Source organism: Diplotaxodon limnothrissa, linkage group LG7, assembly GCF_057381915.1.
Source record: "Diplotaxodon limnothrissa isolate DT_005_m linkage group LG7, D_limnothrissa_male_GT1.1, whole genome shotgun sequence".
NCBI lineage: Eukaryota > Metazoa > Chordata > Actinopteri > Cichliformes > Cichlidae > Diplotaxodon > Diplotaxodon limnothrissa.
Genome location: NC_140602.1, coordinates 25235557 through 25253743, shown reverse-complemented (window position 1 = coordinate 25253743; position 18187 = coordinate 25235557). Strand labels below are relative to the sequence as shown.

At 38.8% G+C, this 18187-nt stretch overlaps 1 protein-coding gene across 2 annotated transcripts; it reads right to left on the bottom strand.

The window, feature by feature from the left end:
* Nucleotides 1-5252: 5252 nt before the first annotated feature.
* Nucleotides 5253-17436, bottom strand: tes (testis derived transcript (3 LIM domains)). Of its 2 annotated transcripts, XM_085357763.1 has the most exons (9): nucleotides 17302-17436; nucleotides 12961-13046; nucleotides 10174-10723; nucleotides 8720-9206; nucleotides 8492-8548; nucleotides 8331-8455; nucleotides 6868-7083; nucleotides 6568-6726; nucleotides 5253-5444 (listed from the first exon to the last, which is right to left on the bottom strand). In XM_085357763.1, the coding sequence occupies exons 1-9, from the start codon at nucleotides 17326-17328 to the stop codon at nucleotides 5253-5255; spliced, it is 1899 nt and encodes a 632-aa protein (XP_085213889.1). In that variant the 5' UTR covers nucleotides 17329-17436. The 2 variants fall into 2 exon arrangements, with proteins under 2 accessions (XP_085213889.1, XP_085213888.1); XM_085357762.1 differs by having other exon boundaries at nucleotides 8331-8650; nucleotides 8765-9206.
* Between the last annotated feature and the right edge of the window lie 751 nt (nucleotides 17437-18187).

Here is an 18187-nt window from a genome sequence, read left to right as displayed (position 1 = left end):
ATTTTAGTTTATGAGGCAGTGGAACTTGGATTTGACTTCAAGGTTTGTTGCCAGTGCAGCTGAGGTGTGAAATTAAAAATATGGATGTAATCAGGAAGATTTCATCTGAATATATCTCCGAATAATTTTTCTGGAGAACAAAAACAGAGTGAGCATGGGTTATCTAACTGAGCTAAGGAAAACATTTACAAGAGCTCCATTTGAAGGCTTGTGATAAGCTATGGAAGTGGCTCCATGGAAATACTGCAGGTGCTTCCTTACAGTAATTAGAGATGTTAAACTTGAGCCCGCTTATTTGCATTTGCCACTGGACTCAAGCATTACTCTAGAGTATATTCTACAGAATGCCGATTTCTGAAACTGAAGAAATGTAATCTATGCATAGACTCCGTTGCAAACAGTCTCTGGTGCTTTCCATGTGTTTCTCCTCACCGCTCTACAATTCAATTCAATTCAATTCAATTTCTTTATTGTCCCACAAAGGGAAATTAGTTTAGCAGCAGGAGGATAAGAACAAACAGAACAATACTATAAAACAATAATAACAATAATAATGATAGAAAATTCAAGGACAATTATTTGCCATTAAGGAGACAAGACGCAGTAGGGATAAAAGAGACCTGGAGTCTTTTAGTCCTCCTCGGAGGTACTCTAAAACGGCGGCCGGAAGGCAACAACTCAAACTCACTGTGAAGTGGATGGTTCACACAATTAATAATAGAATGAGCCTTTCTAAGCACATTTCTATTGTAAATGGCCAAAAGTCCATCTTGCCAGCACCCTGAAATTTTGCTAGCAGTTTTTACCAGAAGTCCCAACCGATTCTTATTCTTCACCGTCAGGTTACCAAACCAGGCAGCGATACAAAAAGACATCACAGATTCGATAAAACTTCTATAAAACAAGGACAACATCTCAGATGAGACGTTAAAAGATCTCATTTTCCTTAAAAAGAACAGTCTTTGTTGAACTTTTTTAGTAGTGGCATCAGCATGAGATTCAAAACACAGTTTATGGTCAAGTACCACACCTAGATATTTATAGCTCTCAACGATCCCAATATCGGCAGTTTTAATGATAGTGGGTGATGAGCTATAAGAGGACTTCCTAAAATCAATAATCATGTCTTTAGTTTTTGACACGTTAAGTGAGAGGACTATGGTGAAAAACTACACAAACAGAAAACTCCAATTCCAAGAAGCTCATAAAATCTCATCTTGATGCAATCTTGTATGTCTCCTCATATGAATATGACTTACTGTTTGCATATTGGATAGACATAGATGCTGCCCTACATTCATGCATTTGAGGATTTATGATCTGTAAGCAATCAGTCTGAATTATGGAAATCAGACCTGAGTCAAAACTATTCTTCAACTAGACAACAGCTTTTAAACATATACTCCAACACACAAATGTGTTATTATAGAGACACAAATGTTTTTATTAAAGTATACTGCAGCTGGTTCTATAAACAGACTGACTAATACGAATTCTGGTGACAGCACCATGTAAATTCAGTTATTTATTTAAAAATAAAAAAAAATAAAAAAAATCACATTCAAGTTCCATCCTGTACGTATTACAGGAAGGTGACTTGTCCCCTTTTTTTCTGCTTCTTACAGTTTTAACTGTTTCCTTACTCAAGATACCACGTAAAACAAAACTTGATCAACACTTCAGTGAAATGCCAACAATGACCTGACTTCCTATGACAGAAGAAGTGGCCATGGAAGGAATCTCTGAAATGAGAAAATCAGAACAAGGTCACGGGAAGATGTTGGAAAGAGGTAATGAATGTGTGACCCTGGCCAGGCAATTCAGTCACATGAAGACTGGTAGAGTTGTGGCTGAAAGGGGGGAAATAACAGCACAGTTCTGGGCCGACTGCCATTTAAGACAATGGGCCTCCTCAGAAATGGCACTTCCTTGAATTGTGCACACTTTCCATATTGTAAATGAAAATACAAGCCCCTCAGTGGTGTTTTTTCCATCATGGCCAACCTACCACTGACTTCCCAGAGAGTAACAGGTGATTCATCAGAGAGAGCAACATCGGTCCTGTAGGAGTTAAAGTGAGCTGTATTTGGATTGCATACTGGTTCTCCTACAGCGGATAAATACTGTTCCTAAATGTTTGTGTACACTGATCACGCTCTGCATACTGTAGCATTTAGTGTACAGCACATGTGTAGTGTGGAACAGTGACAACACCTTTACAGTATCTTCATCAGGAGTAAATCTGCATCCACAGGTACTTGAAACCATGCTGGAAGTTACACGAGGCCAAGACAATAAATCTAAAAGATCCTTTTCACACAGAAAAAGCATCACTGTAGTTGGCAATTTATGGTAAGCAGCATTAATGATGCATTTAGTGAGTCACTGTGATGATTTAACATTTCAAAGATCAACCTGTAATTTTGAGAATGTGGCTGTACAAAGCTATTTTCACACATAAATTTCAGAAAATGTATTGTAATGCAGTTGGGATACAGCTTTAGAGCCACTCACAAACATAAAACTGAACACACTGATCAATGTCTCATCTGACTGACTACACAGGACATTTGCATGCACCTTTGACAAGTGCTGAGAAACAGGAGTGTGCAAAAGTCTTGAGCCACCCATGTCTACTTTATACTGTTGAGGTCCATGCTCACGGGGAGACCAACCCATGACTGAGATATGCTTTTACTGCATTTGCAGTGTGTTAGGGATCATTGTCACACTGAAAAATGAACCTATTGTCAATCAGAGGCTTTCCAGTGAATGGTGGTGCAAACTCTGACTGTTCTTTTCTGTGTTCATAATCCCATCAATTTTGACAAGATCCCCAACACCACTCGTTAAAATGCAGCACTAGACATTTACAAATAGCTGTAAGCACCATCTCCTGACCTCCTCCATACGTGTCATCAATGATTTGAACCAAAAGTTTAAAATTTGGATCGACCACTCTGAAGACCTGCTGCCACCGATTTTCATTCCAGGTCAGTCATATAGTCATACACTATCCTTTTCTCCCTGGTTCCCAGTTCAACAATATAAGCAGATGGTTAACAAGCTATATAGCTGATTTCCATCCCCAGACTTTAAAACTAGTATAAAAGGAAGCATTTGGTGAGTAAATCTAATAAACATAACCTTAAAGATACATTTATGTCTGCTACTGGTTAATGTAACACTGAACAACACACCCTGCTCTGCACCAGTCCAACATCACGGTGAGCGTCACCCTAACCAGTTTAGCCTTCACTAAGCTGTACCAAACTTCCTAGTACATTTTCCTGCATTCTTTAAATAACGTATAATTATTATACATCACATAGTTTCGCAAGACCTCTCACAAAAACATAATTCAGTAACACATAGATCCAACATCTGACATAAAAGCTCTAAAAAATGGGCCATTGCATGTAGGCTTTAAAATTCCATTGTGTAAAATTCTACTTTGAGAGCAGCCCTTACCTTTGAACATTGTATCTCATCTTTAAAATTAAATTTTTTTTCCTCAATGTAGGCAAAACAGCAACAGTACATAATCTAGCATACACGTTGTGTGACAAGAAACAGTTTGTGTTTTTTTGATATTTGTTATCTGCCACTTAAAAATACTTTACTCCATTTATGCATGCTGTTCTTCTGTGCCGCTAGATGGCTGAAGTACTGCAACTTTCTATACTACGAATGCATCACAGTGATAACAAATGATGTTATTATATTCTCATTACTGAGCAAGCGTCTCCATGCCAACACTGGAAGAAACACCAGGCAGCAGCACATTAAAATGAACTAGTTTGACAGTACCCTGATTTAATTGCTGGTTAATTGAAGGTTTCACAATGTCATTCCAGATAGTTTCAGCTCACTTTAATCCCTGGTGCTGAGGTCCCTTCCATGACAAGATAAGTATAATGCAAAAACCTCTGGGTATTGCAGCCTGGATACTTTGGTTAAACTGCTTTTTTTCCTATAACAGTAGGAGGTGAACAAACAAAGCACGTCTGAGATTCAGTGTAAGGTATGAAGTCACTCCAAACGAGAGTTTCTGGAGATATTTTTATCTCCTAAAAGCTTAATGCCTCTGACAACCAGTCAAGCTGCAGTTCATTTGTGTAAACACTTTATTACTGTATCCTTTGAGACATTTGTGGGATTTTCATTTCTCATAAACTATTGTGATAGTTTCAAGTTGCCTCAACATTCCTTGTATCCAAGAAAGCATTGTATTAAATGTGACAAAACCTCCTTCAAGGTGCTCCTGAGATACTGTGATCAAGAGCATGGAACAGATGGATAATCTGAAAAGAGCCACATTAAAGTCTAAACTCCGTAACAACAAAGTGCTCTTCAATTGTTGTCATCCAATAGTTTTGTAATCCAAGGTCATCCAAATAGAAGAAACAGCAGAACAATCAAAGGTTAAAGCTGTAACTATATTTGTAGAGATCCTATTAAGACCTTGAAAGGCAGGAATTTAACCATTTTAGCATTTTGTTGTATGTGAGAGAAGTAATTTTAGAAAAACCTGTTTTTAATACCACAAATAAACTAACAAGGAGCTATTTGCAACACCTTGTTGCCTTGATATAAGTATGAAAATACTATGATATAACATTGCTGGCTGACAATAAAACAAGACAGTATATGCCATTTGTAGACAGAGATGGAAGAATTTACTTTTAATGTCTCGTTGAAAGCACAAATTTAATTCATCAAAACTTCAAATTTAGCTACAGACTGCAAGTTTGATATTACATTGATTATTTACTTTCAACCAGCCTCAAATCTGGCTAACACTGACAGTAACGTTGGTGCATGGAAAGGGAATGTCAGTAGTTTTTATATAAAGTAGTAAAAAGGTGGCAAAAAACAACAACAAAACAAACAAAAACCCAGCAATAGGTTAGTGGTCACAGGTTTAACAAGAAAGAAATCTCATCTGTAAATAATAACAGTGCACGAAAAGCAAACAAGAAATTTAAGGCTGGAAAAAAGTGGAAACCCCCTTTTTTTTAAAACTATCTGAGACTACAAGATATATCAGTGCTGCGATCTTTCTGGACTTACAATAAGTACCTGAATTCAAACGGTTTCACTGTTACAGTAGATCTCCATACTACAGAGATCAGGCACTATTTCTGTTAAAAGAACCATAACAGACTATTGTAGCTGTACCAGTGTTCTCTCTGTACGATTCCTGGTTTCGCAAGTGATCATGAAGAAGATGAAGGACTTGTCTTGGCCCTTTAAGCCATGATTTTCTTCTTGCACTCCACAGAGCAGAACAGGAAGTTCTTCACTGCCATGAAGCGCTGGCCAATCAGGCATTTGGAGCAGCCGGAGCACTTGAAGCACTGTGGCTCGGCATGCCAGTGATAATCACCATAGGAAACCCTCTGGGCCTCAGGCTCTACTGCATTCTGGCAAGATGAGCATTTCTGGCAAGAGGTAGGAAATAATGATGTCAAGTTTTTTTAAGTTAAGTTTCAGATATGTAGGTTTTCCACAATTCATTTTAAAATTATTATTCAAACTCTTCAAGTTTCTATATTATTTCTATGTAGTTTCTTCCCCTAACAGCTTTAGCCTCCACTGCAGTCAAACTATGTATGTATGTGGTTTAAACTATAAGGTGTCCTCATGGTGCCTAATTAATACCTGACACGTTGAAATATGTTTCGTTTAAAAACTTTTAAAAAATGCTTGGCAGCACAGTGTAATTACTATCTCAAACAAAAAAGAGATTCCTCAACTCTTACAAGCAAAGGCAAGTATTTGGTTATATGACAACATAAGCTTTGCTGTGGATTATGTTGGAAAAAACACAGTAAACACACACCGAGCGCTTCACATTCTTGGCTTAGGGTGGCCAGCATATATTCCCCTATCAATTTTTCACAAAGTTTGACTTGGGTGAGACGATTTTGCACGAAGCCCTAAGAATCCCTAAGTAATTTGCTTTGGTAACAAGTAAAATGCTATAATCATTGTTGGTGTGTTATAATGGCCTCCAAAAGAGAGTGATCAGAGTGAAATGTGACAATCTTCTATTTTAAACATCTGGTTTTAGATCAAACCATAACATTCCACTGTGGCGTCCAATATAAGATGTTGTTGTTCTTGTTAGAGCTCATTAGGGTGTTTAAGGCCAAAAATATGCACTCAAGAATCTGAATTTTGGTATGGCTACAGCTCCCTGCTAACAAATCCTTCAAGTTCAATTGCACTAATCAGCCAAAACAATATGACCTTCTACCTGGTGTGCTCATTTGTGTGCAACAAAACAGCTCACTGCGCTAAAACTTCAAAGGTACCCCAAGACATCAGCACCATAATTATTCTTATAGTATTGTATATAATGAGCTGTAGCCTCTGCATATCAGACTTGCTGACTAGTGGCCATATTCAAAATGTTGATTACGCAAACAGACTACCCACTTATGTTCTACTGTATCCCAGACCATCACATGCATCTCTGAGAGGTCATAATGTTATGGATCATTGGTGTATTTAAACCAATGAGCCAATTAAAGAAAGAAACCCAGAGCAACAAAGACTTACCACAGCATAGTTCGTCATGTAGCAGGGCTTGCAGACAGGCTTGTCATTCTCCATAACATACGTCTCTCCAGCCAGAATGCAGTCACATTCAAAACAGCAGAAATGCTTCAGATGCCAGTTCTGGCCCTCAGCCTGAGTGTACTCGTTACTGAAGATCAGCTGTAAACAGACATGCATCAGAATGTAGCATCAACGGTGCTAACAAACTCTCAGCTATGAATGGTCACACAGATGTGTATGAAATGCAATTTTTTTTAACCAAAATCAAAAGAGAAGCAAATGATCATATCCTCATCTCACCTCATCACAGCCTCCACATCGTGGCTTCTCGCTGTCTCCATAGTGCCGTCCACAGTACATCTTGCCTTTCTTCCAGAAGTAGATCATGTCCACCAGCAGTTCGTTACAGGTACAGCAGACGAAGCATGCTGGGTGCCACATCTTGTCATAACCGGCCCGCTCAGCATAGACAGCTGGCTCACCCTTACGCATGGGCTGCTGGCACTGATGGCATGACTTTAAGGGAAAGTACAGTACATTAGTACAGCTGTATAGTTCATTATGAAAATATATTCTATTGATATTTTATTATATAGGAGAAAAAAAAATCAGAATAGTTTGTTACATCCTCTCCTAAATATTTGATTTGAACAAACTATCACTGCACAGTATTTCATAACAAGTTTCCATCAATGGTAACTTTGCTCTTTGAATGTTGTTGGGTTTGTTTTTATTTTACATGAATTGTAGTAAAATTGAAAGCAGGATGAAATAAAAATCCACAAAAAGAATTAACTGCACATGGTAATGATAAGAAAAACAGTACTGCATTAAATAAAAACCCAGCATCCTCAAATGGGATGGTTGGTCTATGGCTCCACCTAGTGTTAAGTTTGGAAATGACTGAAAACTGATAAATAAACCAAGTCATACAAAAGTTAAGATTTGAACTTAGTCAAATGTATTAACTTGAACTATGGCTATTTACATATTCTATTAAAAATCTATTTTTCATATATTACCAGCAATTCATCACATCTTTAAAGAAACATTTTGTGCATGATTTCTAAGCTTAAGACATCAAAGGGTTTCCAGATGAATGGGATGAGCAGAAAGGGAAGGAAATGTGAAATTATAGAAACATTATATTATAAAGGTGTGTATATAGGTGATTTGTATTGCAGGGTGGAGTGGGTCCAACTCTTATGAGATGTGAAGGTCACAAGTAGACGCTATGTAATTTCAAGGGTTTATATAAGTGTTGATCGGGCTTCCCGATGAGCCCTAGGGCAACTGTAAGAGGAGTGTGGCTGACCAAAGGAAAAATATATTATGAAACTAAGTTTGACTTACACACAGGAAATAAACTAGAAAACCACTAAATGAAACTACAACATGTGTAATTCCCCCGTTTGAGGGTATGCTAGAAGATAGGAAGGGAACAGGTATTCTGACCATGTTTTATTTTATTCATGATATTATAATAATATATATTTTTTTTAAATAAAGTTCCTCTTAAAATTATTGTCTCCATCTATTAACTAGATGTCAAACATATCATTGTGTTCTTGGAACTTGTTCTATTGGTAAAGACTTTCATCTTGTATTATGCAAAACTGTGAGTGAGGATTTTTTTTTTTTTGCTTTGTATGTTTTCCTCCCATCTGTTATAGTGTGACATGTCATGTGTTTACCATATACATTTTTATTTAATTTAACTTTAGTGCAGATGGTCAGTGAACTGAGGGGGGGAAAAAACTTACAAAGTTCTGTTGTGGTAGTCCAGCTTGCTGACCTCCAGGGACACTCATGGCTCCAGCGGTGGCAGTAGTACCCATGGCTCCTCCAGCTGGTCCAACGCCAGGCCCTGAAAGTGGTCCACCACCAGCTCCAGCTCCACCAGCTGCAGGTCCAAAACCACGACCAGCTCCAACTCCACCAGCTGCAGGTCCAAAACCACCACCAGCTCCAGCTCCACCAGCTGCAGGTCCAAAACCACCACCAGCTCCAACTCCACCAGCTGCAGATCCAAAACCACCACCAGCTCCAGCTCCACCAGCTGCAGGTCCAAAACCACCACCAGCTCCAACTCCACCAGCTGCAGATCCAAAACCACCACCAGCTCCAGCTCCACCAGCTGCAGGTCCAAAACCACCACCAGCTCCAACTCCACCAGCTGCAGATCCAAAACCACCACCAGCTCCAGCCCCAACACCAGGTCCTGCAGCTCCAGGCCCTGAACCAAATCCAACTCCAGCAACCCCAGCCTCTGGTTTATAGCCAGCACCTCCACCCCCACCAATACTCCCAGCAGCAGCACCACCTCTAGGTCCAAACTCAGCCCCTCCTGCACTAGGTGCCCCTCCAACCCCAACACTAGATCCACCCAGCCCTCCTGCCTGAACCAGAGCCATCTCTTCAGGCAGCATGACATCTCCAACCCCCAGGGCTTCATCCTTGTACTTGCGAACGTATTGCTGCATCAGCTTGACCTCAGCAGGGCTCAGCTCATGACACCTGGACGGGTCCTGGTCGTGTTCAGGTAGCTGTCGGGCCATCTGCTGCCGACGGTAAGCAGCTCCCTCTGTACCAACCACTGGGCGTTTCTCTGGTGGGAGCAACTCAATATAACGCACAGCCTACAGAGAGACAGACAATAAAAGAGTCACCTCAGAGGGAATGAAGAAAAATGCGAAGGACAACCAGAAGAAGATCAGAGAGACAGATTAGATATAGACTAACCAGAAAGAAAGTGAAGTTTTGTTTTTTAGTGAGAAGACAAGGAATACATGGGACAGATACAAAAACAGACTAAACAAAAGACGAGAAAGTTGAGTTAATGTCAAACATAAGATTAATGTGGTGGTGAGAGATGCTGGCATTAAAAATGACATCCTCTTTACTGTAATCACCAGTGCTTCAAAAGTCCCCGCCACACATTTAAGACAACTGAATAAAACAACATTTTGTAACATATTTCTGAAAGAAATTGCTACTGAGAAGAAACAGACCTTTTAAACAAAAAAAAGACCTAAACAAAAACAAACAAACAAAAAACTGTTGATTCAGTGACATCAAATGTGCAGACCTTCTGTTCTGCAGTAGCTAGCCAAGGGTTTTCTAATACCTTGAACTTTAGGAGGCATAAACAAACAAAAATGATTCGGCTAATCTCCCCTTCAAGGTCGTCTTTCTCTGTGCACCTGAACAATGCCAGGAAGTCTAATTCTAACCATCTACACTCCAGTGTGTTAAAATGGTAACATCTTGCCTTAAATTTCACTTTGGAGACAAGCACAAGGTTACAGGAAAGTGTCATAAAGGAAGAGGTTGACTTTTTTAGTTGACTACACCTACATCGATCTATGGTTCATGTGTTTTTGCCTATTACCAAATCTTAAATGATGCAATACCACCAATACTTCCTGATCAAGGCAGGAATATTATCTATTAATATGTTAATTTTTTTATACCAATGAATCCTTTACCATATGATAATGCTTAAATGCTTTTTGGGGGTTTTATGAGGGTGGGGAATGAAAAAACAAAAAACCCCAACTCAATTTAGACTTGAAAAGTTATTTTCTAACTAATATGAACTCTTACCAGGTACTTGTTAGCCACTGGTGGTGCCCACTCATAGGTGACAGTCTTCATTGGTACATCTTTAGGAACTGGCACTACGTTGGCTGATGTGGCACTGACAGTGACTGGCACCTTGCTAGCCCTGACTGGTGTGGCACTGGCTGGTACAGGCTGAACCCGAGCATGACCCTGAACCCCAATGCCTGTCGAACCTGCAGAGGCTCCAGCTGAGGGTACAGAACCAGCTGTGGCAGACGGGGACACAGAACCAGCTGTGGCAGACGGGGACACAGAGCCAGCTCTGGCAGACGGGGACACAGAGCCGGCTCTGGCAGAAGGGGGCACAACAGTAGAGGTCGCACTGGGTGGTACCGTGTAAGCAGTGGCAGGGCTAGGCAAAGTGATGGTCACCATGTTGCCCTGGTAGCTGGGGATCCCATCCGTCTTCAGCTTGGCGATGAGGCCGGTGTACTTAGTGTCCTCAAACAGCTTGCCTACCTTCTTGTTCTCCTCCGAGTTCATCGCCACATCATGCTCTGTGAGGCCACATTTGCAGTTTCGGCATATCTTTCTGCAAAGAAGAATTTAACAAAATGTTCAGGACTTTGACTTTTTAAACCTTGATACTAATAAATTACCATTGCTTTATTCAAACTAAACAAGCAATGTCTCAGTTTTTTTTTTACTACATATTCTTCTTTATAGCTGGTATATTTGATAAATTTGAATAAATCCTCACTTCATTCACCTCCCTCTATTTTTAGAATATTAAATAAAAACTCCTACACCATTATACCAACACAATAAGTTCTGTGTTAAAACTGAACTACTGGCATTTTTATCATGCCTCAACACATCTTTTGATATAACTATGACATAATTTGTAACTAGAAGGCATGCTCCAGCCCAAACAGGCCTTCAGAATTTTAGTGGAATAGGCAATACGTTATAGCAATACTCATAGGTAACCAGATGAAAACTCTGTAACACTGAAATAGAAAAATATCTTCTCTTTTCTTTATGTTTTTTTAACTTCATTTTAAAACTGATGAAGAAAGAGCTTCTCAACTTTGGGATAAATAACATATTTTAAAGAAAATGAAAGGTATTTTCATCAGTGTTGCAACAAAAAAAAAAAAAAAGTGTCAGAGGATTGCTGTATTATTATACAGCAATCCTCTGACACACAAAGTGAAATGACTTACAATAGAGTTTTGTTTTGTTTAGATTATGTTTACCTAGCTTGATTGTTTAAGACCCATTAACTTTATAATTACAAAAAAACTCTATAACTATAATAAATGATTATGACAGGCTCTACAATCAAAACTAACTTGTAGCTTTAGAGGGCAGGTGACAACCTTTAATTATAGCGTCTTCATAGAATTATGATAAAAACTTTGCCTGAAAATTCAGCCCCGGCCGCATTAGACTAAATTCTATTCACAAGAACAGCATGTTCCCATTAGGCCGATGGCTCCTGCTGCTATAGGAATCCTTTTAATTAAGCAAGCTGGGAAGTTGACAGACTGAGTCAATGAGTGAAATGTTGTTGTCATGCAGAATAAGCATGCTTTTTTAAATGACGGCTCTGATTCATAATGGTATTCAACATTACTGAGTTGAGTTTTAAAATATATAGTGATATATTTCTACATAAGATACAGGAGGAAAGTAAATATTTTATATAAATATAGCTTAATATTGCATCAAAATTTTTGTAAAGAGTCTGCATTTCTCCTCTTACTACAATTACCATCTCATGCAGCTCCATCTCTATTTACTGCCCTCCTGCACCGCAAGCTCAACAATAAACTAAGCTTCAAAGTTAAGCTCTGAGTAAATATTATAATTACCAGTATTTCAACAGCTAACAAACAATATGTCATTTCTACTATATAAGTCAAACAAAGAAAGAAACTGCTCATTTCCAAAGCCACCCATCTCATTTGACTAAAACAGTAGATTCTACATTACAAAGAATAGTTTCTGGAGTTTTTGGTGTGCCGGTGTGTTTTAACATGTTAGTTTGGATCTGAGAGAGTTTAATAAATGCCAAAGTAAACCAACAACAAAAATAATCAGCAAGTTCTTTATTGTTATGAGGTAAAAGTGTTTTATCAAAGAACTTTGGCAGCTTTTACAGGAGCAATGCTGCTTTCATTGTTTTCCAACAGCACATAAAGCACTGAAAATGTTGCAAACATGGGATACAGCTAAAGCAGTAATTATTTCTTGTAGATGACTAAAATGCTGACCATGACCACACCAGCGCTTATCTTCAGCGCAGGCTCTTACTCCTGTCTGTTAGCAGGCGTGTCACCTACCATCCACTATAAATAATACGCTGCCTGCAGTTCTCAAGGGTGAACAACTCCATTTCAAAGGAAATATATTATCCTTCAATGCAAGAAAAGCATTTCAGAAGTCAAACACTAATTATCAGAATTATTATTATCAGAAAGAATAATTATCAGAAAGAGACATACAAGAGATATACTCCTGCCAAGTTTACTGAAAATGGCAGCCTACTGCCTAAGACATCTTACCCATTGCATGAAAATAAGGAGGTATATTTTGTTTATTATCATTCAGCCCAAAAAGCACTAAAATATGGTGTTTGTTGACTGAACCTTACTAAACACTATTTTTTGTTTGTTTATTTTTGTTAAACTAAAGTCGTACTGAAGAGTTCACAGCTTTGCTCAAGACAACAGCGACTCACTCTTTAATCAGCAATTTGGACACAGGAAGCAAAGAAAAGGAAACTTGTGAAACTGTGATGATGTGCAGAGGAACTGTTCAAACCTCCAGAAATGCAGCTCAAAGCCCTCACACTTGTCCTTGCATTTCAAACAGGCAGCTCCAGCACCAAACTCATGGCCAAGCGTCACCTGTAAATAAAGCACACAAAGGAAATGACACATACTGTCAGTGTTTTGTTTTCTATTGAGCAGAATACGGTATTTAAATGAGGGAAAAAGTTTATGATGATACTTGTGGGAGAAGAATCAGAATAAGCTTCACTGGCCAAGTATATGTACACATACATTTATTATTTAAATAACAGGACAGACAAACAGACAATAGCAACATGACAGAGACAATAACATGTTTAACATATTTATATTTGCATTGTTGCAAAGAGATCAGAGTGCAACGATGTTGGAACAACTTGTGAAAGAATAAGAAACAAATAAGTGTCTACTTATATGGGAATGTGACAGCATATTATATGAATAAATAAAGTACATAGATATTTACAGCAAATGGGTTGTTTTGGTGTACAGTGCTCTGTAATGCCTATCAGAGGGGAGGAGTTGGAACCTGTTGTGTCCAGGGTATGATGTTTGTCTGATTCTGAATTTGTCTTGAAATCCTGAATGGAGAGAAAATCTGCGCCAATCTTTTTTTTTTTTTTTCTGCAGTCCCAACTGTCCGTTTGATGATTGATGTGCAAAGAACAGACTTAAGTATTGCAGAGTACATTTTGATCAACAGTGCCTGAGGCAGATTGAACTTCCTGAACTAACACAGGAAAGACATCCTCTGTTGGGCCTTTTGATCATTTTGTCTATGTTGGACGCCCACTTCAGGTCTTGGAAGATTGTAGATCCCACTGCAGAGAGATTCCTACTGAAGACAGAGCAGGAGCAGCTTAAATGAGATTTACGTTTTGCTACTTTGTAGTACCACCATAAATCATGTTGGAACAACTTAAATTGGGCTTTTTAAAATCTCCCAGGGGAATTAAGTCTCACTCTGGAAATTGCTGCAAGTTTCACTTTTAAACAGCAGTCACTGTCTGTCTGCATTCCTCAGCAGAGAATGTCTTTTTGGGTCAAAAACATCTCTTGACAGCAGGGTGCCTGATGGGATCCCACCAGCCACTTAGTGTTATTGAATAGTTGCCTATATATGGTCGCAAACCATCCTAATGGCTTAATGTGTACATGAGTGAGAAATGCAGACAGACAGTGGCTCCTGTTTAAAAGTGAAGCTTTGATGCCAGACTTTTAACATTCACCACAATTTCCAGAATGAGACGTTTGTCCTCTGGGAGATGTTAAGAAGCCCAATTATAAGTTGTTCCAGCATGGTCCTAGAAAGTACTAAACACATCAGTAAATCTTAGTTAAACTGTAAGATGTACTCGCCTCCTGTGTCTTTTGCAATGAGCAGCTTAAACAGAACTTAAGGAGCAGCCTGGAGTAGCCTGTCACAGGGAACTAGGGAAGATGAGAGTTTCTGTGTAATTAAGCATGATTCTTTTGGGGTAGGACTGTGTATGATTTTACTTGCATTTTAATACTGATGCAGAAATATTTGTGGAAGGCAGTGTTGTCTAAATAAAAAGTTTAACCTGAATTATGAAAAAGTAAACAAGATTACAAAAGGTGTGCAGGCATCCATTGCTAACTTCCAGTCCTTGATTCTCAGGGGGTTTCAGATGGTACTACAAAGATGTTCAGGCTCTTGCAGAAAGTACTTGAACTTTGAGACAAAAGAACAAATTATTTAAAATGTCATTTTACACTACCAACTAAAACATCATTTTCAACTTTGCAAATGCAAACGTTTATCGGTATGCTTTAAGGGCGGACAGGATAAGTGGTTGAAGCCTAAATATTTATCTCAAGCATAGGGAGGACGACTGTTTTTGGCAGAGCTCATTCAGCATGTATACATGCTTCCCTGGAAGGCAGCTGCACCATCTGGATTCACACTTCAAGTTAATCAATGACTTTGTTTCATGACTAAGCCTGTGGGGTGATTAATTTTGATGACAACACTTTTGCTACAAGCCAGCTTAGACACAAAGTCTATGATTCAGGTCCAGTGAGTCATAGTTCATGAGTCACTTTACTGGAGAAGGGCAGAGCTGCAGGCCAGTGGCAAGGAAGTAGTCGCTTTAGCTGGAGCTGACCAGCTACTTTCAGACGCTGGACACAGTTTCTGTAACATCATGAAGATGATGTAAGATATGTAAAACACATATTTTTAAAAAGAATGTTCAATTACTTACATGTATACATCTTGTTTCTAATGCTTTAAATAACAGACGGTGTCAAGGAAGTTTCAGTCAAACCACCCTTAAATTTATGAACAACTTTTTCTATTTTTAAGGCAAACTTTCCTCTGTAAAGGTGGAATACGGTCATAAAAAATATTACTATTTTTCAGTTCGCTTACTGCTGTTTTAGACAAAGATTTAATTGGTTTCATGATTCACTGGCTTGAACTGAAATTCAGTTCATAACACTGTAATCACTGCAGGATTTAAACAAACAGAGAAATCCTTTGGTGTGGTTCTATTTCTACCACAAAGTCATATGAAAGCTTTAATGATGGTTTAGGTGTTTAGGTAAGAAATAAACCTAGCCAGACCTCCACAGACTTCTAAGAGTCAGCAGAATGGCAATGCTGTACGCCGCGACCCTATAGTCACAGCCTATTACGTCAGACGTTCTGTTAAGTAGAATGCAGCACCTTAATTGAGTATAATATCACCTAAACACAATGATAATGTTTCCTGAACAAGTGCAACACAGATCACAGCAGCATCTCTGTGAACTTGCAGCCTCCTGCAGACAGAAATCCTGCAGCGGTGGCAGGCTGATCTCCCCCAGGGATTACAGGCAGATGTCAGACTGTCTGTCTGGGTTATCCAGCTGCTCAGACCTATTTAAGGAGAGGATTCCCTCATCTTCACTGAAACAGTTTGTCCCTGTAAAATTCTCACTCTTAGTCAATTTTTCAGAGTGAAGCTGAAAGCTCTGAAATTTAATGCAGGAAAAATGTAAACCATATTTTTACAAGTGGCTGAAGACATTAAATTGCAGCTTAATAACTCATACAAAACAAACCACCAGTCTGTGTAACCACCTTCACTGCTACCAAATCTCTGCAGGTCTGTGCAAAGACCCCCCAAAGCTCAAGTTAACTTAGTAGCATAAATTAACAGTACAGTACCAATGTTTTTGCACCATGCCACCAAAACATAATCCTTGTTTGTGTATAAACTTGTCAATAACCATAAATAACAACAACAACAATAATAATAATCCATATAGTTTGATTCTGATAACTACAAAAGCTTTAACAGATGTTAAAATGCATTTTTCTTTTCCTAAACTACTTAAGAGGTTATAATAGCTTCTATGGAAAATGCTGACTGGTTGATATTCATGTGTATTCACTACATAAACCTGGATTCCTCGAACAGAATTATTTATACAGATTATCTATGGACCATAAGTAAACTAAGGAGAAGGGGTGCATAAGAGGAATCTAGTGAATGCCAACAACGAGTATCTACAGTGATCCATGATGATGAATGAATGACTATTCACTAGACAAAGCGTGTACTGTAAAAAGGTTTCCTGCCTGTCCTGACTCTTAACTTTTGTCTTCTCCCTTGGATGGCCAAACTCTATTTAAAAAACATTAGATTTTGATGCATCTGGCTTACAGTCTTAAGTGCATTATGAGTGACATGAGCCTTAATATTCTTGAAACCCTGCTGACAGTTCAACACTCAATTCGGCAGCTGTAACGCCAACATTTACTTATGGACAAATTAACTATCACAGCTGGTTTGCATTTTACTGTCATAGTGATTTGTTCCACTTAATAGAGAGCCGAGGACGCTGAGCACCGCGGATTAATACAGTATCAAAACCCTGAACAAGGAGGACGACTTTGTACGTAAAATGGGTCCGTTAATGGGTCAAGCTGTTCCGCTATTAAGTTACAGAGGTTGGGGGTTTGGTTGATACGCAGAGTGAGACTTTGTCACATTTCAAACGCAGTTTCTTACATCGGAACTTATTCTGAAAGGGAAGTAACTAAAAAGGGCGCGACCTATGTTTTCCAAGTTTGTAAACCGATCGACGTGAGTTTGTTCCAGCAATATCAACTACCCAATGATGTGAAATAAGCGTATTTAAGCGAACTAAGTAGATTTTTAATTGAAAAAAAAAACATAAATAAAGACCATTAATATCTCGAAATTAAAACCGAAACTTAAACTGTAAAATAACCTGCAGTACTGTAACTTTTCTGCCACCTGTCCCTTCCTCTGCACACCTTAAGGGCGTTCCCCGAACTGTGCGAGATATCTACGAAGAACACGGGGGCAAAGCTTACCTTCTTTAGCTCCCTCTCTATTTCCATTTTTGTGTTCAACGTTTTCTTATTCCAGACGTGCTTCTCGTAAAAAAAAACAACAACTGTCGAATCCAAACACAGACAACAGGGAGAATGTGCCGGAAAAATGTAAAACAAATCCTGCTGCCCTCACTGATTTCCCTTTGGGGGTCCTGCTTCTACTCCGCACAGGTGATAACTTCGCCGGAATCAAGTCGATAGTTTCCGTTTGGGCATTTCAAAATAAAACGTACGTTGCCCACTAATGAGTCGGGTCTTATTTGTGTCAGTATGATGAAGTATTTAAATACTTGTGCATGTATTTTCAAAATCTATGTGATAAATTACAAATTGACTTTTTGTTTTAAACTCTAGGGGAGCCTCTAGGATTTTTTCATAGGGGTGGCCACTAAAATTACTGCAGTGGCACACGCCAGAGTGAAGGGGGCGATGAAATCACGAGGGACATACAAAATGACACAATATGAATGATAAAAATTGTATATGCAGGAATTAATAAGAAGCGAATGTTTCAGCTCATTGTAGAGTGTCTTCCTCTCTCTTGCGCTCATGTTTATTAAAATTATTACCTAATTTTGGGGCGTGGCCAGTGCTGGTCTGAAATAAGCAATGTCGTCCATTCACTAGTTTTCCATGTGAAAATATTAAGATGTGATCTGAAATTTTAAAATTAGCCTGGGGATCTGTGTTTTTAGACAAACAAATCAAACTGTCACTGCGCTCAACTGCTGAAGTGACAGTTCCATCTTAATGAATTAATGACACGTTCAGATAATTATTTAACAATGTATATATTAATTTCATTCTGGCACTCCTGGCACTCCAAAGCAACAAAGACGTAAAACCAAAAAAAGTGGTCTCAGAA

What these genes read in the sequence shown, in the direction of transcription:
- tes (XM_085357762.1), bottom strand. Translation starts at nt 17,328, where the DNA reads ATGGAAATAGAGAGGGAGCTAAAGAAG. An exon ending in CAGTGGCTAACAAGTACCTG is followed by an intron (nt 9,207 to 10,173) that starts GTAAGAGTTCAT and finishes GTCTCTCTGTAG; the next exon opens with GCTGTGCGTTATATTGAGTT. An exon ending in ACATGACGAACTATGCTGTG is followed by an intron (nt 5,445 to 6,567) that starts GTAAGTCTTTGT and finishes ACCTCTTGCCAG; the next exon opens with AAATGCTCATCTTGCCAGAA.